We start from the raw sequence: 22903 nt of genomic DNA, 5'->3' as shown, positions 1-22903 counted from the left end.
AGTTTATTCACAATACTGATAAAATGTCATCAGTCCTTTTTGCTTTTGTTTGTTGCTGCTGCTGTTGTTGCACTTTTTTCGCTTTTTTCTTTTTTAATATGGCTACAATCTTAACTGAAGTTTATGTAAGGGAAGGTGGTGATTCAGTCCGGTGAAGCTCATAGAATTTTTTAAGTATTATTTATTTCTTTTTGTTTTTGTTTTTTTATTTTTTACATATTTTTAGAAAAAAAGTCATTTTCTTTTTGTTTTGTTTTTGTTTTTTTTTCCTCCTTTTGTTTTATTAAAAAAAAGTTCACAAACTCAAGACAGAACTTTTTTCTTTGCTGGCTCCGTCCCCCTGTTCTGTTCTCTTAGGCTCCAAACTGGGGTAAAACGACGGTAGTGGTAGGGAGGAGGGTGTGGAGGGGTGAGTTAAATGGGAGCAAATGGAAATGTGGATGCTAGGAAGGGTTGTGGGGAGAGGGCAGAGCAGTCCTGCAGAGTCAGAGAACAGGATGGTCAGAAGGACACTGATTCTGTCGCTGTAGCCTGGGGTGCTGGGTGCAGGAAAGAGGGAGGAGGGAGCTGCGTGGATTGGTGGCTACATGGGGGAAGGGAGAGGAGTGCGGGGGGGGGGGGGATCCTCACTTTCGGTGCTTCTCCTCTTTGTCGCCGCTTTTGGTGCTGTTGTCTGTGTGGCTGTTAGGATTGTTGCTGAGGTACATTTTGTCCATGGCCTTGAGCGCCTCGGTGAGATAGTTCTGCAGGGCAGTGACTGCAGCGCACACTGCCGGGCTCCCGAAGCCGTGTGAGATGAGGTTGAAGTGGGTCAGGCAGCTCTGGATGCCCGGCTCCAAAATGGGGTTGGGCCGCGAGTTCCCCAGGGGAGATCGGTCCTGAGCCAGCAGGTCGGTGAACTCTTTACAGATCTGTCTGCAGCACAAATGGAGCAGAGAGAGAGAGAGAGAGAGGGAGGGAGGCAGGGGAAGAGAGAGGGAGAGAAATGAACCATCACTGTCGGCTGCAAAGCCTGTGCATGTTGCCTGCTAGATTACACAAGCCCCTGGATCAGAGGGACTGCTGCCCCTCAGTGCACGCACTCCTCCCGACACCTCTCCCTTCCCACTGCACATCCTTCCCCCTAATTCTCACACCTCCAAGGCACGCACAGACCTCTTCTCTTCACCTCGCGTGCACACACAATTGTGCACAACATCACGCCCCAGCCAACACACACACACACGCAAGCACACGTCTTCTGCCTCCTTGGTTGACCCTCCTATTGGTTTCCCCACACAGACATACACGCCTCCTCTGAACAAGATTTTGGCACAGAATAAATAAGCAGCTCAAAGTCTCTCAGCAATACAGAAGAGAATAGATGGGGTGCAGTAACGATAGAGAGGTTCAGGCATTTTTCACATTTTGGGAGATCCTTTTGGAACTAGAGAGACTCAGATCTCCTCCTCCACAAGGCTAAAATACGCTCGTATGTCAGGAAAAAAAGACAGAGTGAAGGCGGAGAGGGGAATCGAGGCTTTAAATTAGGGTATTCCGGAACATTTTTATGTGTACATCTATATCTCCAAATCCAAAGGGACCTTCCCACAGAGGGGAAGGCTGACGCTAACTGAGGTCTGGAAATTTCCTTCTAGGGAGGTGGAAAGAGAGGATAGGAGGGCATGGTGCACAAGTTACATTTTATCATTTACTTGCTGCTCAAATGGTTGGGGAAATAACACACCTTACAGCAAGAGCTTAGAGGCATGCTGAAACAGTTTGTATTCTAAAACCCGTGTTAATGTCTTCCAGTCATAAACTGGCTCCTATCTTCTGCGTGCGCCCTCTGGCACTGTGCCCTTTGGTGACACCTCCACTGGTAATTAAGGGCTACTAAACAACTCTTTTAATTTCCAGCAAACATATCAAAACAATCATTTTCTTTTCACGCACCACCTGGAAGTCTAGTCAGCCCTACCAATGATAAACTCCACTAGCATTTTAACTGCGTACAGATTGCCATTTAAAATATATTTTTAATATCCCTATACTCACTAAGTAACATAGCTGCTAAGGAAGAAAGAACCATTGCAGATTTTAATGAATTGAAATCAGTTTAATGTGCCAGTTTTATTTTACTGTCAGTAGGAAACCTTCCCCTCCTATCTAAATTGGTAAGCTAAGTGTAAAGGCCCAGAAAATGTTTTGCTTTGAAAAAAGTACTGTTTCTTCTTTAACTAAATATCCACAATTTTCACAACTCACTTTCAAGGTAATCTGCATAAACTGACTTGAGGGAAACCAAGCTGGGCTATACAGCTCTCCTATAGCATGAGGGCAGATACACCCTCTTAGGATTTGCAAGGCCGTTAGCCACTGACTGTGGCAAACGCACACACACACAAATATGAGTCCCAGACCCAGGTTTGCCCCACTCCCCTCACAACTGAATAACACGCTAGAAAGGTAAACGTCTTACTTTGTAGCTAGAAGCATGTTTTTTCTTGTGACTTGCTCGTTTGGATCGGAATGTTGTCGGTTGAGAAATTCAGCTACTGCTTTGGCAGGAAATTCTGTCTCACAAACGTACCCAAAATCTCTAGCTAGATGTACTGCTTCTCCTGGAAAGGGAGGCATGGGTGGGAGTGGGAGGGAAACATACATCTGATCAATATACATAGCACAAAGGCAAAAAAAATCCATTAGGAAAAAAAAAGCTATTTTCTCCTTGGATTTTTATTCTAAAAAGAGTTGGACATTTTTCTTTCAAAGGGGTAGTGGAAGAAATGCTAATCACATCTCATCTTGTAAGAATTTTCTTTGCTTCAGACTAGGGCCAAGCAAAAATATATGTTCACGACAAATTGTTAAGTTAAATCACACATACATATTTTCTAAAGTTCATATCAACTAACAGATACTTCTAGACAGGTATGTTCTATCCACCTAGAATGTGTGCTTATATTCACATATAAACATGTATGCACACCCATCCATACAAAATTTCATTCAAAGCTGTTTACTCAGAAGATATTTATTTGCCTCGAGTACCTGCCTCTATATTCTTTTTCAATGCATCAATGATTAATACTGATCATAATTACTCCTAGAGCTTTTCTAAATAAAATGCATTAAACAGCTAAGTGTTTAAAATTTAACTTGATCGCATATAATTATATGTTCACCCCCAAACGATTAACCATGAGAATTTTAGGGTCATTCCACCCAGTCTGTCTGTTTTGTTGATTTTCAAATCTTTGGTTTTAATTTCCTGAACCAGTTGGTTTTTACTGCAGGGCTTCCTGCCATTAGCTCTAGCTCCGGAAGAACGCATGCGCCAATTAGAGCTTCAAAGCCTCAGTCCAGTGAGCTTGTTTCCATAAAATGGAGCGGATCATAAACAATAACAGTACTCTAGAAACTGCCTCATCGCTACAGGACTCAAAGCCCAAGCAATGTTTATACTATCATCTCCCCCAAAATTAGCCACCATTACTAAGTTATCTGGAGATCAGGCCTGCCTGTTTTGTTTTTTAAAAATCATTCTTTTAGAGCCATTGTATGTGAAAGACAAATAGAACAATAGATTACCATAATACAATCTCCATATTCATTAACATCACAAATAAATGCTAAGCATCTACCAAATCTAGAGTTTTTACAAGGTCTTCACTCCAGATTTTTTTACTACAGTGTGTTGATGCAATCACAAAGTCTCCTCAAATATAAGAAGACAAAGTAATTTTCATGCAGTATAAATATAGTGCAGCTAATGATCTAAATGTTAAAAAAAATGAAGTCTAGCTGTGTGCAGCATTTCTCTCCTGTCTCTTTGAATGTTCAGCATTTCTAGCAGAACGCAAAGTGACAACAAAACAAAGCTAAAAATTCCCTTCTACGCAGCCAAACTTAGGCTAACCTGCGCATCCTGACTTGAGGTTAAAAGCACTTGCAGACTAAATCAGTCTAAAATACTGTCAAATCAAAACCAAATACCCAGAGAAAGGAGCAGGATATGGTTAGTGGACTTGGGCCAGTAACTGTGACAAAGTAACTACTTCAAAATAAAATGACTTGCAAACTCTTTGAGCTTCCTGCATCTGAGTTCCGAAAACATGGGACACCTGAAGGTGTTAAAAGAAGTTGCACCTTTTCTTGCCAGAGCAAAGTAGGGGAGAATGAAATAACGAAGGGAACATATGTTCTGAAAATGAGAACCAAAAGAGGCGGGGAGGGGTGTACTTTGAGGCTTTCAGGACACCATTAATTCATGGCTTAGGTCAAGGATTCCCAAATTAATTCAGGAAGTAATGGTCACGCATTTCTCAAATGCAGATGTCAGAAATCTTAAATGATTTACTGTTATGTTGTTGGGGAGGGGGAATGACTGCAAAAAAAAGTATTAAAAAAATACCTGCAGTTTTTGTCATTTAAAAATTGCTTAGCTGTCCATGGGTGAAAGGAGCACGGTACTAGAGGAATTATAATTTCTGTTCCCTGTAACTTTCAACTCATACATTTTTGGGTCTGAGCCTCTAAACCTCATTCTCATGGATCCTTCCTATGCTGCTTCCAGCGAAACCAATTTACTCTGGGGAGGGATTACTCACTTGAATAAGGGAGTAAGATGGGACCCTGAAAACATCTAGTTCAAAGACTTAAAAGCAAATAAATGGTGGAATGCAATGCTGAATCTGCAGGATTCATTTTAGTTCGTTTCAGGTTAAAACAAAAGGCAAAAATACACAATTAACATTTTTCTGAGGCACAAAGATTAAATTAAATAATGCCTTTCAAATTTCAAACACGGAGCACCGACTTGAAAAAAAACATGAAGTCTTATCCCGTTAGGCAAAAATAACATGCACATTTTCCAAATGAACCCTCTCGGAGCTTTGAGCCACTTACCCTCCACTAGCGATGTGAGTAAGGTAACATTAGCAGCTTTGCGTCGCCCGGCTGGCAGGTTTAATCCTATTTTGTCCAGTTTTTCTCTCAAAGATCTCCCTCCATTTTTAGACTTCGCCCTGTTTCACACATAAAGCCACTTAGAACAAGACTAACAGGGCACCAGCTTGTATTTCAGCTCCCTTCTACAAATCACCCCCAAACCCATTCGAAAAACACATTCCCCAGGAAGAGAAAAGGTTTGGGGGGGGGGACGGTTGAGGTGGGGTGGGGGAGCAAAGAGCAAAAATTGCAAAAAACAAACCCGGGTATAAAATTTACCCGTGCTGATCTATGGGTATTTGGCTGACTTCACGCTTAAATTTGCTAAGGTACAAATCAACACACAAAATAGCACGGATTTCAAAAGTTTTAGTGTCTGGGTAGTCATTTGCACCTCCGTGTTACAACCACCGCAATAATAATCATTTCTGAACTCCCAACACACTACGGCCCCAACGGGAACTTTTTTAAAACCAGCTATCCTGCGATAGCTATTGCATTATTTAGAAAACTAATCTGAAAGGTCGAAAGCCTACATCACCATTATGGAACACCACGGCGTTCAGAGAATGGATTAATCTCTAAATAGCCTATCTGCTACTTTTCGACAGAGATGGGTTGAGACAAATCTCGGAAACGAAACTTTTGTTAATTAATTCTGGATTTTATTCCCTACACAAGTGCTCTTTAATTGTCTGGATTAGATTATAACCCCTAGGTAACTAGAAGAAGGGACGCCTACGGAAGAGCGCGTGACACTTGAACGGAGATCTGAAACTTTTCGATTTGCTTTATTTTTTTATATATATATATATATATAAAAAATATGTCATTATCAGACCTATTCGCTCATCCAGGGGAGATGGGGGCAGCCCAGGAGACACCCCCTCCCATCAAGACCCCTCCCGGGTCCTACAGCCGGCACCACCTGAGGCGGGGGAGAGCCGAGATGGAGGGGGGGGTGACAAGGCCTCGCGTTGCCATGGTTACAGCGGCCCCCCCCCCACACGCACACACCCGCGCGCCCCACCCCCTAACAGCCGAGCACCGCCCACGCCCCTCCGCGCCCAGCGCGCGCGCGGCGGGGAGGGGGCTGGCGAGTCGCTGACTGACAGCGCGTGAGGCGACGGTTGGCCACGTCCGTTAGGCGAGGGGAGCGGCGCAGGGCGTCCCCGCAGCCCGCTCCCGCGTGGGCCGCCCCCTACCGCCGCCGCGTCCGCTGCCACCCCTCCCCCTCCGCCCCCCGCCCGCGCCGGTGTGGCGGCGGCGGCGGGCGCCTCGCCTCGCCGCGCCGCCCGCCGCGCCGCTCCGCCCCGCGCCGCCGCCCCTCACCTCCGGAGCACTCCGCCCAGCAGGGAGGCGTTGAGGCACTCGGGCGGCGAGAGGCGTCTCTGCACTTCCGCCACCGTGACCTTGTACTTGGAGGTGGAGCTGAGCAGCGAGAGGCGGCCCGGCACCGAGCAGAAGACCTCGTTGGGGTTCACCACCCCGCCGAAGAGCGTGTCCTTGTTGATGGGGATGGAGGAGACGGCGTTGTTGTTAGACTTGGAGAGGGACACGGGGCCTGCAGGGAGGGAGGAGCAGGGAGTGAGGGTGAGGAGCGGGCGGGGAGCGGGGGCAGGAGGAGGCGGCCGCCGCCGGCCACCGGCCCTGCGCCGCGGAGCCGCGGCCGGCGCGGGGTGCGCGTCGCCCGCGGGGCGGAGAGGGGAGGCGGGGCAGGGCGGGCGACCGGCGGGGCGGAGGGCGGCGGGGCTCCACCGAGGCGCTGCTCGGCACCGCGGGCCGGGCGCCGCCGCCCTGCCCCGGCCAGCGCTGGCGGAGCGAGACGGCGCGTTCCCGAGAGCCGAGCACGGCCCGGGTCACCCGGCTCGAGATGTCCCCGCCGCCGGCCACCCCGCGGGGGGCTGAAGGCAAGCGAGCCCGGTGGGCGAGCGGGCGCAGGAGCAAAGTTTGCGTGAAGCGCGCCAGTGTCTGGGTTTGGGGTCTGTGCGGGCGTCACTGGAAAGGCCAGCCCGACACGGGTGTCGCACGCTGCTGAGTACCGTACACCCGGCGGGGAGGGAATTCACCGGGGAGTAAAACAAGCAGCAGGCTGCATATTAATACAGCACAAAAGCCAGTGCTGAAATACGCATTCGGGTACTAATAAACCCCCCTGAGACACTTGGGGAAGGTGTCATTCAGCCGGTGCCACAATGTTTTCAGCAGATAACTTTTGACGTGAAAAATCATAACAGATGAGCCTGCACAACATTGCTCAGCAACAGCAGCACACCGAAAAGCAAATCGCAGCCCTGGCATGAGGAGGGGGAGTTGCACCCAGGCGGTGCTTTGATTTAGCTAGAGTGGGGCTCCCCAAAATAAACCCTACTGCCTCCCCCCCACGCACGCGCCATTCCCCCTCTCCGGCAGCAAGTAGAGAAATCCGCCCCGGGCTGCTGCGGGGAGAAGGGGAGAGGCAGCGGGCAGCGCGGGGGGCTGTCAGGCTCCCCCGTGCAGCGCTGCCTCCCCGCCTGCCGCGCGGCCACCCTGCCCCACCGCGCCGGGCGGGCACCGTCCAAGCGCGTGGGGGGCTCTGCGTTTTGGATAGATCACTTGTGACATTAATAGCTCTGGGAAGGCTAATAGATACAACAGGAGTTAAACGAACTCTTGAGATTACTAATAAAAGAGCCAATTATCATGTCGACTTGGAAAGAGCATCTCTCAAGATTTATCCCTTGCACATCTAATTTGACGTGACAAAGGCTTCACAGACGGGGGAAAATGAAACTTTAAACTAGCCGACTGTACAGTGATCAGGGTTAGAAAGGAGAACAGCTTTATATAGCATCTCGTTCTGGTGGTGTCCGGCATACCCAAATAGCAGTGCTGCCAGCGTAGCACAGATGTGGCACTCCTCAGAGCAAGCATCAGCAAAGCGCTCAGCCCAATGAGTTTTACTCCAGCAATGGCTCACTATGCCGCATCCAAATGCAAACCAATCACTTTCCACCTTTACACCAGGAACCTCCTTTGCAAAGTACCCTGTGCAATCTCTCTCAGTCCTTCAGTCCTCTCGAGAAAGACGGGAAACCAGGATTCAATGAAAGCATGCCGTAAATATTTTGCCCGATTCAGGGGCTAGTTTCAAAGCATTCAAGTGAAGCAAACACACAAAGCCAGCAAAACCGAACCACCTCAGCAGAGATCAGTTTCCAGCCACTAGCCCCTTTTTCTCCAACGACCCATCTAATCACCAGCATGATTTAAATATGAAAACCCGAAGAACAAGGAACACCGTTCTCGCCATCAGAGCCCAGTTTCCCGACAACGATTAAACAACGCCACTCAGCCGGATGCACTGGTCAAACCATGAAACCGAACTGTCTGCTAACGCACTCAAATCCGGGGGCCACTTTGCTAAATCATCTGCTAACGTTTTCCACCTTAACAGCGAGGACAGTGACAAAAACGCGCTGCCCATTTTCGTTCGCTCTCCCCGCCAGCAGCCTGCGGCCACTGGGGCCGCAGCCCGCTACCTCCCCAGCCGGGGACGACGCGTCCGGTGGGCGCGAGCAAGCGGCTTACCTTTCTTAATTACAGTTTGGTCTGGGATGTTAATGCCGGGGTCTTCTACGTGCTGCAACGAAAGGAACACGCAGGGAGGTAAATGTACGGTGGCAACCAAAGGACGGCAGCGCTGGCCCGGGCTGCGGAGCCACAAGTTACCACCGGTCTCCCCCCTCACCCCACACGGGGATCAGTGACAGAGCCAGTGGCCCGCACTTGGGGGTCCTCTATAAGGCAAATCCTGCATCCCTCCGCTCTTTTCCCTCATTCTCCAAGGGGAAAAACAAGCAAGCAAACAAAATGTAATCCCCCACCACACCAGGCTGGCCCGGTAGGTCCCTGCCGAGCCCCACGCCGGGGCAGCCCCGCAGTTTGCCCTCTCCTCCCCCTCCCTGGTCCTCGCCCCCGGCCCCGCTGCAAGCGCGGCACCGCGGCGGCGGCGGGCAGGGCACAGCGGGGCGCACAGCTCGGGCCGCGCCGCTCGCTCCGCGCGGCTCCGCGCAGCGGCCCGCGCTCCCGCTATTGTCCGCTAGCAGGTTGTGCTGCTGCGCTTACAGATGGGTTTTGTGCGCCCCAGTCAAAACGTGATTAGAAAGTCAAATGAAATCATGTTTTCTAATTCGAAAAACTGACAGGCAATATAATGTCTGGCTGTGTTTACAAATTAACACCAGTGCTGCTGAGATAGAAGATTTCGCAATCGTTACAAAACACAGGCATTACCATTTAAAAAACTATTACTTCCTTCTCTAGTCTTTGTCCAACAATAATACTGATTCTAACATTTTCCATTCTGTCTTGGATTTATGCTCCTGTTAATTGTGCCTGATCTCAATGATTCCGGGTGGATGGTACTAAGTTGCTTTATTACAGGTTTTATTATACTCAATGCTCTCATTTGTAACTTGCCTAAAGTGCTTCTGGATTTAAGTATAATTAAATTGAGAAATGTTCAGAAATGACTACTGCTGCAGTTCTTGTGTTTTAACTATATGGGGAAATATGATCCCTTTATGCATGCACCCTAAACCCATAAAGTAAATGTAGTGTGGCATAATACTTTTATTTGTGTTATTTCTACACATATTCCATACAGAGAGGACTGTTAAGTTTAAAATCCCACAGAGATATTTATGATTAAATAATTTTCACCGTCTACTTGATTTTCTTAAATATTTAGTGGTCGTTTTTATTAAAGGTTAACTGTTGCAGCAACGGGAAAATTCAGAAATGACCCTTTCCCTGACCCAAATTTCTTTGAAAGATTTTTTTTTTTTGCATAACTAAATAAATAGTCTTAAAAGATACATTCTCTTGTTTTTATGTTTTTCTTCATGCATCCTGCTGATTCAGTTTTTACAGAGGAAAAAAAATTGGCTGGGCTGGTTTAAGGATTTGAACCAGATGGCATTTGGTTTTCACAAACTACAGCAATGCTATTAATTCACAGATCCTTGAAAGTCGAATAAAATGATTCGTACTTAAAATATCTATTTGTAAAGGAGGCTTCCAAAATCAGCCCACTGCAACTGAGCATGATTGCAGCAAGGGAGAATTGTAAGGAACTGTTTTAGGTCATGTTCCTACAGCAATAAGGGGCTTGCAGTCAACAAATTAGTTTATTCTTGCTGTTGCCTCCATGTTATTTTATATTAAGTTAAAAGAATCGACCTGGTTTAAACAGATCTGAATTGCTTACTAAATCCTCCACTTCGGGGAATGTATGCATTTACTACAAAACTGCTAAACATAACCAGCAATTTTCTGTGGCTAATTTAGCCAGATGAGGGCTGTAATAAATTCACTATTTTCCCCAAGTATAATTTGCAAAAGATTTCAAAATGACCCCCCCCAAATAGGTAAGTTCATCTGCACATTATCCTTGCAACACGAAACTGTAATCATTAAACTGTCAGCAAATATACTGTTGTAGTATTTGATCGTGTAATTTGGGATGGCATTTCAGCAAAAATCACATCCAGATACCACAGTTCCCTCCTCCTCTTTCCTTGTGCAAGTAAAGCAGCTTTAGTCCCTTAGCACAAGCTCTGTGGGCTTTAATAAATTTACTGGCATGTTCTAATTCTATTTTCAGGGAGAAACCCAGAAAGATGAACTTTGATCACAAACAGTTGTTCCCATCACATTGCATAAGGCCACTTTCCTAACTGAACAATAGCCCCGCTTGCTTTGTAAATAGCCCATGTGCTAATGTCATGCTTAATTAGAAACCATTTTTTAAACTGTATTTATTGATAACAGAATTAGATCCCCAAAATAATGCATCACCCAATAGGCTCCCACCATTTAATTTAATACAGGGTGTAGCAGGTCTGGCTAGAATTTGATAACCTATTGCTAATGATTTATGAGGTCATCTCTTTGCACTCCTGCTAAAAGAATAATTTTAATATACCTCTCCTCTGATTTGTCAATTAATTCCTTTAGAGGAGAGGAACTGTCTGTATCCACTTACAACTTTAGATGTCATTATCCCATATGCCAATTCTGTAATCACGGGGAACTGATTTTTCCTTCTTAGGGCACTTTCACCCACTTTTTTTTTTTTTTTTTTTTTTTTTTTTTTTTTCCTCATTTGCGTTTGCCTGGGAGGATGTTTAACGAGATCTCGCATTTCAGACTAAGTTTTTTTTTCTTTTCTTTTCCTTTTTATTTCCCCAGGACGGCGAGAAATTCCCCAAATGCACGGCCCTGCGGTGATATTATAAACCCTTCCGATCGCAACAGCTTATTGTCACCGAGAAGGAAAGATATTGCTAACGATGACAGCCGTTTGATTTATCCCGCTTTTGGCGGGCACGGCCGGCGGGCGGCGCGGGGAAGAGCGGCACCGGGCTATTGTTCTAGCTGGGGGCTTCGCCTATTCTTCTCCCTCTCCCATCGCCAAGTTTGGATCCCGGGAAGGAGGGTGTGAAATATATATATATATATAAAAATATATATATAGATATAGATATAGATATAGATATATATGGAGAGAGATCTATAATCTTTTTTGGTTGCTTTCCGGCGGAGGGCGGCCGGCGGCCCTGGCTTACCGGCACGTCGTCGATGGCGTGGGGGATGGCGTGGAGGGGCAGGTCGGGCAGCGCGGCGCCCAGCCCGTGGGGGCCGTGCAGCAGCTCCTCGTGGCGCCGGTAGTCGCGGCGCGGGTCGAGGCCGGAGAGCTGCGGCGGCAAGGCGCGGTGCGTGTGCAGCAGCCCCGGCTCCTGGCTCTGCCTCTGGCCCGGCCAGCCCGGGTGCTGCGGCTGCGGCTGGGCGTGCAGCGGGTTGAGGCTGTAGGGGTCGTTGACGTGGGAGTAGGGGTCCTGGGACTGCGGGTAGATGGGCTGGTAGGGCGGGGGGAAGTAGGGCGGCTGGAAGTCGGCGTTGGGGGTGTGCGAGAGCGGCGGGGCGCTGGTGTAGGGCGACTGGCCCACAGTCCCCAGCTGCGGCAGCCGCGCCGTCCCGTTGCTGGTACTGTCGTGGCGCTCCTGGGATGGGGGGGAAGGGCGGCGACGGGGTGGGGGGGGGGGGTGGGGGAGGCAGGGAGGGAGGAGGGAGAGAAGGGGAGGAAAAAAAAAAGATAAAATCAAAATCAAACCGTTTCTCGTCAAAATCGGCTTGTAAATCTACAAATTTCCCCCTCGCGGGGCGAAGCTTGGGCGGCCGGCCGCAGCGAGGCGGACCCGGGCAGCCCGCCGCCTCCCGCTCCTTTTGACACGGAATTACGACGGGGTGGGGGGAGTGGGGGGGTGGCTCGTTTGTGAATAGTCATCGTGATAACAGCAGCGACAACAACAATAATAGGGCTACTTGTAGCAATAAAACATTGCGGCGACGATACAGTGTGGATTCCCGGCAGATCGTGCCCATCGCTCCTGCCCGGGAATTTCCAGAGCAGATATTACTCGCACAAACACACACAAAAAGGGGGGGAAATAAATAATAATGAAAAAAATCATCATCATTTTAAAGTGGTCATTATTAAAACAACAAATTTGTCACGACCCCAAATGCTCCCTCTTGCTCCGAGTAGAACTAAAATAAATACCGCCGCTGAGGTTACCGCTAATACATCCTAAGCAAAAAAAAAAAAAAAAAAACCCACGGAAAATCAAAGACCACTGCCATTTTGTTACCAGAAGACACCGAAATAGGCTCCAACAAACCCGCCGCTCCCATTGCAAGTTTTGCAAATGTTGCGGGGCGATCGCACGCCCGCGTCCCCCCACGGCAAGGGCAGAGCCGCGCCGCTGCCCCGCCGAGCCCCCGTGCTCGCCGGCAGGCGATTTCGCCCCCCTCCCCACCCCCCCAAAAAAAAGGAGGTGGCGGAGGCTGCAGCGCGCCGGGGAAGCGGGGCACCGCGACGCGCCGACGGGCGAGCGGCGCCCGAGCGCGCTTGGGCACGGCTCGGCCGGCTCCGGGCTAGCAGAGGGGCAGCCGGGCAGAGCAGCCCACGGGCACGTCCGGTGAAAAGGAGGAGGAGGGTTTAAGAGGGCAGGAGGTAGAATCCCGAAAAAGAGAGACAAGAAAGCTGAAAATATCCCATTCGCAGGTGGCGAGGTGAAGAAACCTAGGCGGTAGGATCCGAGCAAAGCCTTTTGCCGTTCGCTTGAAGCAGACCAAAAAAAAAAAAAAAAAGGGGGGGGGGGAAAGGAAAGGAAAGGAAACCACCGAATTAAAAAAAAATGAAGGAAAGGGAAAAATAGAAGCCCTCTCAAGAAAGCTGGATGCGAAACCCCGAGCACCGCCGCCACCGCCGACAACAATAGCAGCGCCCAGCACACCAAACCCCCTCCGCGAGAAACGTGGAGCCACTCACCATAGCTGAAAAACTGTGCACTAACATCTGCGAAGAGTCGGGGGTAACAAGTCAGGGTAGAAAAAAAGCAGAGGAAAGTGACCAGAGGTGCGCGCAGCGCCCGGCGGAGCCGCGCGGCGCGGGCGCGGTGCGGGCGCGGGCGGGCGCGCGGGCTCGGGCGGGAGCGCGGCCGGAGCCCGGCGCTAGGCGCGGGCGGCGGGGCCGGGGCGCCGGGGCTGCTCCTGCACCGCGGCCGCGCCACGATAATCCATCAGAACTTGCACCGATTTCTGCTGCCCTTCATCGGGTGTTGCAAAGGCGAGAGCTCTATCCTGGCGTGATATGAGGAGTCAAAGTTGGTTGCTTTTTTTTGGCTTTTGTTGTTGTTGTTGTTTTGCGCTTTTTTTGGCTTTTTTGTTTTTTTTTTAGTGTATGTGCGTTTGTTTCTTAATCCTTTTTTTTTCCTCTGTCTCTTTCTTTCTTTTTCTCCTTTGACTTAGCTGCTGCTTCACTTGAGCTCCTAATAACAGATCTGCTGCCTTCCCGGAGACTCCTAATAGCAGATATTCATGACTATTAATATTACACGAATACTTAATAAGGGAAGAATGGCTGGAAATCGAGCGTGAAGCGAGAAGGCAACTCAAGGCAGAGCCTGTTCTAAATGACGTCCATTGAATGAAGAATCAGTGTATCTAATCAGAGATGGGGGAGAGGGAGCGAGAGAGACAAAAAGGGAGAGGGGGGGGAGCGGGAGAGCGAGAGGGGGGACATGCCGCCGCGTCTGACGAATCACAGGGAAGGGGCAACATTTTAAAAGGTTGCAGGGCATGCAAAAGTGAAAGAGAAAGAGATCCGGCCAGAGGGAGAGGGTGGGAGCCAGGACGGGGGGTGCGGAGGGGCGAAGGAGGGAAGGCAGGGGGAGAGGGATCCCCCCTGCCCGTCCCTCCCCGCCGGCCCCCTTTTCTCTCCCCCCCCCCTTCTCTCTACCCCCCACCCCTCCCGGAGCGGGGCGCACCTCGGGCTGCGGCTGCTGCGCGTAGCCGGCCTCCACCGCCGCGGAGAAGAGCGGCTGCTGGCTCCCCGCGCCGCACTTGCGCGGGGTGGGCTCCGCGGGGGCGCCCCCCGCAGCCCCGTCCATGCCTCGACGGCGCCCCGCGCCCGCCCGCGCCGCTGCCCCCGCGGCGGCCGCCCCGCGCCGCCGAGCCGCAGCGCTCCGCGCCCCGGAACCGCCTGGGAAAGTTGGGCTTTTTTTTTTTTTTTTTTTTTTTTTTTTTTTTTTGGGTGTCTCCCCGTCTTCTGGTTACCCCTCCTCCTCCTCCTCCTCTTCCTCCTCCGCCACCGCCGCCGCCTTCTCCAGCGCAGCGGCAGCCCGGAGCAGGGGGCCGCGGAGCATCCGCGGGGCTCCGCCGCCCCTCGCGGGGGCCGGCAAGGGGAGAGGGGGGGAAAAGGCAGTGGGGAGCGGAGGGGCGGGCGGCAGCGGCGCGGGGGCAGCGGGCGCCGGCGACAGAGGCTCGCCGAGCGCTGCTCCCGGCCCAGACAAGCCGCCGCTGCGGCACAACCCGTCCGACTGGATGTGCAACTCGCGGCGCCTCGCAGGGCCGGGGCGGCCCCGTTCCGTGCTCGGCTCCGCGCACCGCGCACCGCGGAGCCCTGACCTCCCCGGGCCGTGAGGGGGAGCAGAGGGCTGCCGGCCTCTCTATTTGATTATTTATTTTATTTTTATTTTCAAGCAGGTCCTGCTCCCCGTCAGGGCAAAGCCACTTCGGTTTTCTTTCCTCTACAAGTCACCTCGCAGCTCAGATCTGCTTCCAAGCAAAAACCCCGGCGACAAACCGCACACGCACACAGACAAAAGCCACCGGGGCTGCCGGGCAGCATCGTGCTGGGCAGCACCTCGGTGCAAAGTCCCATTAGCACCAGGCAACAAAAGCCATTTACGATGAAATCCGCACACTCGCACGTGCGCGCTTAAACACCGACCCTGGCCAGAGGAACGGGTCGAAACACTATTTTCCCCCTAAATCCAGCTGAGGATTTTCTTTTTTCGCCTTAATAAAATAAAAAATATCCTAACACCTCTTTCCTAGAAATCAAGCATCCGACAGCCGCTGGATCTCAGCTCTCATATCGGGAAACAGTTTTACCCCAAACTGCTCTATCCAGGACTAAAATATTTAATATTTAATATTTTAGTCCTCAGTGGGTCTGGCGAGTCTTCCGTCCCTTTCCCCTACCCTAACGGCATGGCAAAAAACCGGCAACGCTTTCGGACGGCAACGTCCCCCCACACTTCTCCCCAGAAATGTGTCGGAAAGGCAGCCGCCGAGGCTGGGGCTGCCTCCCCGCATGGGCTGCAACCAAATAAATACATTCATCTGCAAAGTGGAATCCTTTATTGCGAGGTTTAAATGCACTGCACGGGCAACTTTGGGCGAAACGTGTGACAATAGTATTCGTTGGTTAGAGGCTAGGCATTTGTCCTGGGCATCACTCTTCTTCCTCTTCTTCTTCTTCTCTTCTTCTTTTTTTTTCTGTCTTCTTTTCCTTTTTGTCAGATTAATAGACACTCGCCTCGCACTAAAAATATGGATGTGCATACACACACTCATGCGCACAACCTGTGCTGAATGTCTCCAAAACCAAATCAGGTAGTTTTTAATTTTTTCGAGAGTTTAAAATATTACTACTCAAAGCCGTAAGAGTGAGTCACTGAAAATTAAGAGGTTGGGGGAATACCGCTCCAAACCCCCTGATTTCACTTCAGCAACTGACCCCTGGAAAAAAAAAAAAAAATGCACAGCTCGGTATTATCAAACCAGCAGCTAGTTCCAAAATGCTGATTTTAAGCGTCGGTCCTGAGCCAATCTATTGGGATGCCTCGGGTACCTAGCACGTAAGAATAATTCTTTTCCCTTTGTCTCTTTGCCCTTTCATTCATTCATCCGTCCATTCATTCAGGCATCCATCCATCCATCCATCCATATGGATGAGTGTAGCATCCTACAGAGCCTTATCTATACAGGATCTACCTATAGACAAGGCTGCTGCTGCATTCTCCGTCCTGTTTTTCTCTCCTCATATACTTCCGACAAAGCCGACTTTCCACAAGCCCCGAAGTTCCTGGGGAAGGACCCCCAGCCCCTTTCCAGCGGCAGGGCTGCAAAGAAGCCTGGTGAAGGAGCAGAAGTTTTCCTAAACGAAATTCAGAGATCGATGGATGCTGCAGCGTCCCGCTCCCGGCTGGCGGGCCCGGGCTCTGCCCCAGCCCAGGAAAGCGCTTACCTCACATTCCTCATACTTGATATTATCCGTCAGTTTCCAAAGCATTTTCATGGATTGGCGTGAGGGAGGATTTGTTTCTCCCTGGCTTTCACTAAAGTGGTGCCTCTCTGGTGTGCAGCGTGCGGCTGGCGGAGGCTTCGCCCAGCTCCTGTGCGCGCTCTGAGATCTCCCTCTAATGGCAGAAACTTTTCCCTTTCTCGGCTCCTTACCAGCAGCCTAATCGCCTCATTAGCATAGCAACAATAGCCCAATTGCTCTCCAGCACAACAACCTGCAGCCGGCGGCGCAGGTATAAAGGCCCCGCGAGCAGCCCGGCTTTCGCCCATCGCCGCCCATCGCCGCCCGCGGGGACGGGGCGCCTCCTCCGCGCGCCGCTGGGGCCGGCCGCGCAGCCAGCACTTTCTTCTCCCCCCCCTTTCCACGGGGTTTAAAGCAAGCAAAGACAGGGGGAAATAAGTGAAGCTCGGGTCTCACTCTGCCGAGGTTATTGTCTGCGGAGGCTGCTGCTGCCCTCTGGATTTGAGTTGATCTTTCGGGGGCAGATCTGAAGAGCGTTTTTTTTTTTTTTTTTTTTTTTTTTTTTTTTTTTTTTGCAAGCAGTTGTGTTCCTCTCGGCTTCGCTGGCTATCGCTCTTCAAAAATTCACACAGCGTAGCTCCCAGATAAATCGAGGCTCGCAGCAACGCGAACGGAGCCAGAAAGTCATTTGCAAGCACTTCAGCCAAGGGACGCAGCAATGACCATAATAAAACTTTGGATGTTCCTGAGGTGGAGCGCTTCGTTTGCTTAACAATGTGCGGCTAAATGAGCGTTCATTGTGCCCTCCTTTCGGGTTCCTTTTCCACTCTTCTCCTTTTCATTTTTTTCCAGGTGCCCAGCCTTGCTCCATCCATAGAAAGGTTTCATTTTCCCTCATTTCCCTCGCCTATCCCACGCTGGTTTAAGCAGCCGGGGAGAGCCGCGGTTGTGCCCGCTGAGGCTGCAGCAGGACCCGAGCCCGACGGGGAGCGGGGTGCCCCGGGGAGTGGGGCGCCTGCCCGACGTCCCGGCCCGGCTGGTGGCGGCAGGCGCCGCTGCGGGCTTCGGCTCCCCCATGTGCAGCACCCCCCACCCCCTAATAGTAACAATAATTCCCACTGCAAACAGGGAAACTGCTCTTTGGGCCCGGGAGCCCGTCCCCGGGGCGATCAGCGGCGTCGGGGCGTATTTAGTGGCCCGGCGCGGGGGAGCCGAGCCGCACCTGGGCCGCAGGGAGGGCCCTGCGCCGGCGCTGCCGGAGCGCGCAGGGGCTGCGCACATGCCTCACGTCGGGCCTGGAGCCGGCTGGTTCCTCCGCACACTTCCCCCTTCTCCCCCCAAAAAGGGGAAAAAACATACTTTTGTTAAAAAAAAAAAAAAAAAAAAAAAAAAAACTTTTTTTCTTTCCTCTCCTCTGTCCCCCCGCCCCAATGGTCTTTTTGATCATCGCTTTTGTCTGCAAGTGGCAAGAGAGTAAATTGTTGTTTTTACTCCCATTGAGGTTCAAATGGAGTTGGCAGATTAAGCCTAAATTAATGCGGGAAGGGGAGCAGTGGGGGGAAGGCCGGGAGGCGGCGGGGAAGTAGGATAACGCACGGGGCTATCGCGACTTATCGCCGTCCTGGTGGAGCCGGGCCGTCCGGCGGCGGCAGGGCCCGAGGGGGCGTCCGCAGCTGCCGAGGGGCCCGGCCTCGCTTGCGCCCCGGGGGCCTCTTTTCCCTCCCATGCCCCGGCCTGGGCTGGCTCCGGGGCAGAAACGCATCCGGGGAAAACGGGGAGGCGCCGCGCTGCGCCGCGGTGCCTGCGCGCCCCCGGGGGTCCGCCCGGCCCCGTCGCCGCCGGCAGACGGGCAAAAACAGGGACGGGACGTAAGGTAAAGTCGTGAAGAGATTTCAAGGAAGATAGCCCGAAAGTGCTGCGATTACATAAGTGTTCACTTCAGTACGGAAAAAAAAACTAAAAATAAAGAAAAAAGCCCTCTCTCTTGATCACTTCTACACATCCAGCTGATAAAAGGACTGGTGCTTTTACTGTAAACCTGTATAATTTTACACTGTATTTTCTTCTTTCTTTGCAGACGACTTGCTGCCGTTCTTAAAAAAAAAAGGGGAAAAAAAGAAAAGAAAAAAGAATGCATCACGGAGAAAGACTTAACTGCGGCATTTGAAAAGTTGAGAAGAAGGTGAGCCCCCATCTTTGCGCTGGGCCGTCCTGGAGGGGAAAAAAGTCTCTTTCGATAATAAAAGACCCGGGTGTTTCAGCAGGACAGTTCATCTTCCATTTCGACAGCCGGCCAAGTCGCGGCGATCCCGCCCGCGTGGCTGCGGGGAAGGCCAGGGAGCAGAGACGGCTCGCCGGGGTCTCCCTGTGGAGCCCGTTCCACGTCCACACGTGCCAGCTTGCCTTCGCTTTGCGGTGGGGCTTTTCCCCCCGCTCCGGCGGGGCCTTTCGGGAAGGGGGGGGAGGTTGTGTCACGGGCCCAGGCGGGAGATGCAGTCGCAGCCCTTCCCCGCGGATCTCTCGCTGCTTCAAGTCGCTAAACTCACGGAACTCGTGCAGTAAGACCGTCTCCGTCAGGCGCTCCCGACACTTTTCCGCCGCGTGGGCTGCGGGAGCGCGGTGTGCGCCGCGGCCGCCCCGGGGAAGCGCTCCCACGCCCGCGGCCCCGCCGCTGCCCCCGGCGGCCGCGCTGCCCCCGGCGGCCCCGCCGCCCCCTCGGGGCTCGGAGCCGCTCTTGGAGCCGCGGGACTCTACGGTCGCGCCGAGGGCCACACGCGCCCCTTTCCAAGCCCCGACGGGGAGGACCCGCCGCGGAGCCGAGACCGGCGCAGCTCAGCGCACCCGCCGGCCCGGCCCGGCCCGCCGCCGCTGCCGACCTGTTGCACCCAGGCACGGCCCCAGCCGTCGGCGGGGAGCCCCGGCCCCGGCTTTGCCCCCGCTCCCGGCCCCGCTCGCTTTGGCGGCCGCAACTCTGCCTCCCTCCCCAGAGCAAAAATAACGAAAAAAAAAAATGAAAATCCCCGAAGGGGGGTCGCATTACCTGCCAGTCCCCCATTTTGGCAAGAACAGACATGCTGGCTGCGGGTTGCGTAGCCCCGGGTCCCCGTCGGTCATGGGCTGCGAGCCGCTCGCCCGGGCTCCCCGCGGGTAAACCCTGCCCTCACCTGCGCCGGCCCCGTCTCACCTGGCCATAAAGAGCCGGGTGCTCCCGGCCTGCGCCTGCGCGCTGCCTGCGCGCTGCCCCCCGCCCGCAGCGCGCCCGGCACGGCACGGCCCGGCACGGCACGGCCCGGCACGGCCCGGGGGGGCGGCTCGGCCCGGCCGCGGACCCCGGCGTTGCCCCCGCCGAGGGGGCGCCGTGCGGGGCGGCGGGAGCAGGCGGGAGCAGGCGAGCTGTCGGCGGCACCTCTGCATGCGCCCGTCCGTGCGGGGGTGAGGGGGGCCGCCCCGGCGGGTTCCCCCGGCTCTGGGCATGGCCTGGGCACGCTGACGCCCCCGGGGGGAATCTATAGGGCCTGTCGGTTTCGCCCCCCCCGGGTTGCTCCTGTGGGGTTTGAAGTGCCGCATGGTGGTGGGAACAGCTCTGATTTCACATCCTTGGGGGGGGGGGGGGGGAGCACGGCCCCTGCCCCATCTCCAGGGCGCTGGCGGCAGAGTTGTTTCCTCTCAGCGGGCTGCAGCCCCGTGCGGTGCTCGGCGCTGTACGTGCGGGAGGAGGGCAGCGCGTCATTCACAACCCGCGGCGATCGAGGGCTGCCGGCCCCGGCTTCCGCAGCGCGGTGGAGCTCTGGCCCCCACCCCTCCACCCTAAAGAGCGGAGGCTCCGCGCCGCGCTGGCCTCCTGCGCGGCGATACGCGGAGGCGGAGCCGGGCGCCGGCGGCGGGCCGGGAGAAGCGCACTTCGCACCACAGCGCCCAGCGCCTGCCCGCCGCGTGCAGTTAGCGTCAAATTACAGCAATTAGACGGGCACTGGGATTTAATTACCCAGCTCTGCCCCCCAGCTCCCCCCGGTCCCGCGGGGGAGGGCTCCTGCCCGGGGCGGGCGCGAAGCATGGCCAGCGCCGAGCCAAGCGGGAGAGGGGAAGATGCGCGAAGGTTTCGGGGCTTCTCCTCCCTCCGCCCTTCCCGCAGGCGGCCCCCTCCGAGCCACCTCTGGGAGACGGTAACCCCCCTCTCCCATTAAAACTATTTTAAATGCTTTTATTTATCTTTATTTTATTTATTTATTTATTTATTTATTTATTTTTGCGGAAGAGGGGCTAGTCAGATTTGAATTTGTCCCTTAGTAAAACACTCCCGCTAAACTGGGATGACACATTTCGGGTAGGCTCCCGCTGAGATCTTTTCCTTCTCCTCGCCTCCGGTTAAACTTCCCCGGGTAGAACCCGTTCTTGGACTCGAGCTCCACAGTCCGTGTCTGCCCCAGTGCCCTGGGGGTGGGGGGGAGCCCCAGCACCGCCCAGCTGCACGGCATTTGGGGGTGACCCCTTTTGGTGACCACACTTGCGGTTTTAATTCGGATTTCCTGGCCCGGGCGTTTGGAGGGCTCCTCTCCCCAGCAGCCCGGAGGCATGCGAGGATGCAGTGGTCTGGAGCACACACCCGCCTCCTCTGAGCTTCTCACCCGAGGTCCCAGTTCTGGGTGTCTCCCCCCCTTTCTCGCCGCAACAAGCTGCACTATCCGCACCAGGGCCCATCCTCCCGTTTGCAAGGCAATCCCGGCATCAAAGGAGTCCCAGTCACTCCTTATCGCAGTTTGGCATGGTCTGAGCTGCCCTGGAGAGAATAAAACTTGCATATGGACTGCGGCCAAAAGAGTAACAAGGGATCAAGCCTGCCCGGCCCGGCCCTGCTCCCGAGCCCCCGGCCCGGCCCGGCCCGCGGTGCCGGCGGGCGGCTGCCGACAGCGTGTCCATCCTTGCGGGCACTGCACCTCACCCCTCCCGAGAGAGGATCAGGCTGAGAAAATTTTTCCTTGTTCTTCCCTCCCCAGACAAAAAAAAAAAAAAAAAAAAAAAAAAAAGTTTAAAAACTAAACACGTGCAAGGTTCTTTAACCCCCCCCTTCTTTTTTCCTTTTGTCGCTCTGGGTGGTTTTCGGCTCGGCAGCGCATTTTGCAGGGAAATCTCTGCTGTCCTAGAGGAGAACTGGTCGGGGTGGCCGCGGAGCTCCTTCCCCTCTGATTTATTTCTGACGGACACGGCGGGTCTCCTCCCGTGTGTCACAACGCTGGCACCAGACGGGGCAAAGACCTGTCTGCTCCCCGGCCCCTCTGCTGGCAGCCCCATTTCGGTTAAACCCGCGCCACCGATCCCTTTCCAGCCTGGACATTTTAATTGCTCTGAGGGGAGACTCCAGGCCTTGGGAAGGGGGGCTCCCCCCCACCCCCACCCCCCGCCGGTCCTAGAGTTACCGGGCTGCCTTCCTTAGCTCACGGGAGCGGCAGAGAAAGACCTGCTCTCGCTGCTTTACTCCTTGCCCTATTGCTTTCCTATTTTCCCATTTTTTCTCCCTTACCCAGTGCAGAGGGAACACGCTGGGCTGGGCTTGAGTGGCTGAACTCCCCTGGCTCACTGCCGGATAAATCGCATTTGGCCATCCTTCTGTTTTATTTTATTTTATTTTATTTTATTTTATTTTATTTTGAGGAGGCGTCGGGTGGCTGGCCGGTGCCCGTGAGGAGGGTCTCTCGCTGCCCAGTGTGGGGACCGCAGACTCGCCGCTCTCCACCTGCGGAGCTCTGCCCCGGGCCCCGCGCCTGCCCCGTCGCGGCGGTGTTTTGCTCCCCAGCAGGATGGGAAAGACACTTTCCCCCATCCTCTCCCCAAATATAGCTCCCGGCGCGGATGAGCTGTCCCACTTCCCGGCAACGATGTCAGAGGGGGGAAAGAAAAGAAAAGAAAAGAAAAAAAAAAAAAAAAAAAAAAAAAAGGAAGAAAGAAAGAGAAATCGCGGGTCCCGGCGGCTGTCCCGTCGCAGCTGCGGCCCCGGTGCCGGGCGCCTCAGCCTTGGCGACCACAACCTGGCAGGAGGCAAAAAAAGCAAAATAACCCAGGGAGAAACGGGGTGTGGGGGGGCGAGTGAAGCAGCAGAAGAAAACAGAGGCGCGCAGGCACCGGCCCGCGGTCCGCGCTCCGCGGCCGGCTTTGATCCCGCGAGCCCCGGGAGGCTGCTGCCGGGGGAGGGGAGGTGCCGCCCCCCGGGCTTCGCGGGGCAGATTTCTTTCGGGCTGATTTCGGGGTGTGTTTATTGTTTGTGTTTCTTCCCGTCTCGCGGGGCGGATGGAGCGGCAGGACCGGGGCAGAAGTCCT

The 22903-nt window shown here is 53.5% G+C and overlaps 1 protein-coding gene across 3 annotated transcripts; it reads right to left on the bottom strand.

The window, feature by feature from the left end:
- Positions 1-626: 626 nt before the first annotated feature.
- TFAP2A (transcription factor AP-2 alpha) lies at positions 627-19664 on the bottom strand. Of its 3 annotated transcripts, none has more exons than XM_062568057.1 (7): positions 19632-19664; positions 11544-11978; positions 8503-8554; positions 6265-6496; positions 4891-5009; positions 2462-2603; positions 627-915 (listed from the first exon to the last, which is right to left on the bottom strand). In XM_062568057.1, exons 1-7 carry the CDS (start codon positions 19662-19664, stop codon positions 627-629), a joined length of 1302 nt encoding a protein of 433 aa, XP_062424041.1. The 3 variants fall into 3 exon arrangements, with proteins under 3 accessions (XP_062424041.1, XP_062424042.1, XP_062424040.1); XM_062568058.1 differs by lacking the exon at positions 19632-19664 and adding an exon at positions 16574-16639; XM_062568056.1 differs by lacking the exon at positions 19632-19664 and adding an exon at positions 13310-13336.
- Positions 19665-22903: the final 3239 nt, after the last annotated feature.

This window comes from Rhea pennata, chromosome 2, assembly GCF_028389875.1.
Source record: "Rhea pennata isolate bPtePen1 chromosome 2, bPtePen1.pri, whole genome shotgun sequence".
Lineage (NCBI taxonomy): Eukaryota > Metazoa > Chordata > Aves > Rheiformes > Rheidae > Rhea > Rhea pennata.
The sequence above is the reverse complement of the archived record's forward strand: the minus strand, read 5'-3'. Positions and strand labels throughout refer to the sequence as shown.

What these genes read in the sequence shown, in the direction of transcription:
- TFAP2A (XM_062568058.1), bottom strand. Translation starts at nt 16,624, where the DNA reads ATGAAAATGCTTTGGAAACTGACGGATAATATCAAGTATGAGGAATGT. An exon ending in CCAAACTGTAATTAAGAAAG is followed by an intron (nt 6,497 to 8,502) that starts GTAAGCCGCTTG and finishes CCCTCCCTGCAG; the next exon opens with GCCCCGTGTCCCTCTCCAAG. An exon ending in ACTCACATCGCTAGTGGAGG is followed by an intron (nt 2,604 to 4,890) that starts GTAAGTGGCTCA and finishes CTCCCTTTCCAG; the next exon opens with GAGAAGCAGTACATCTAGCT.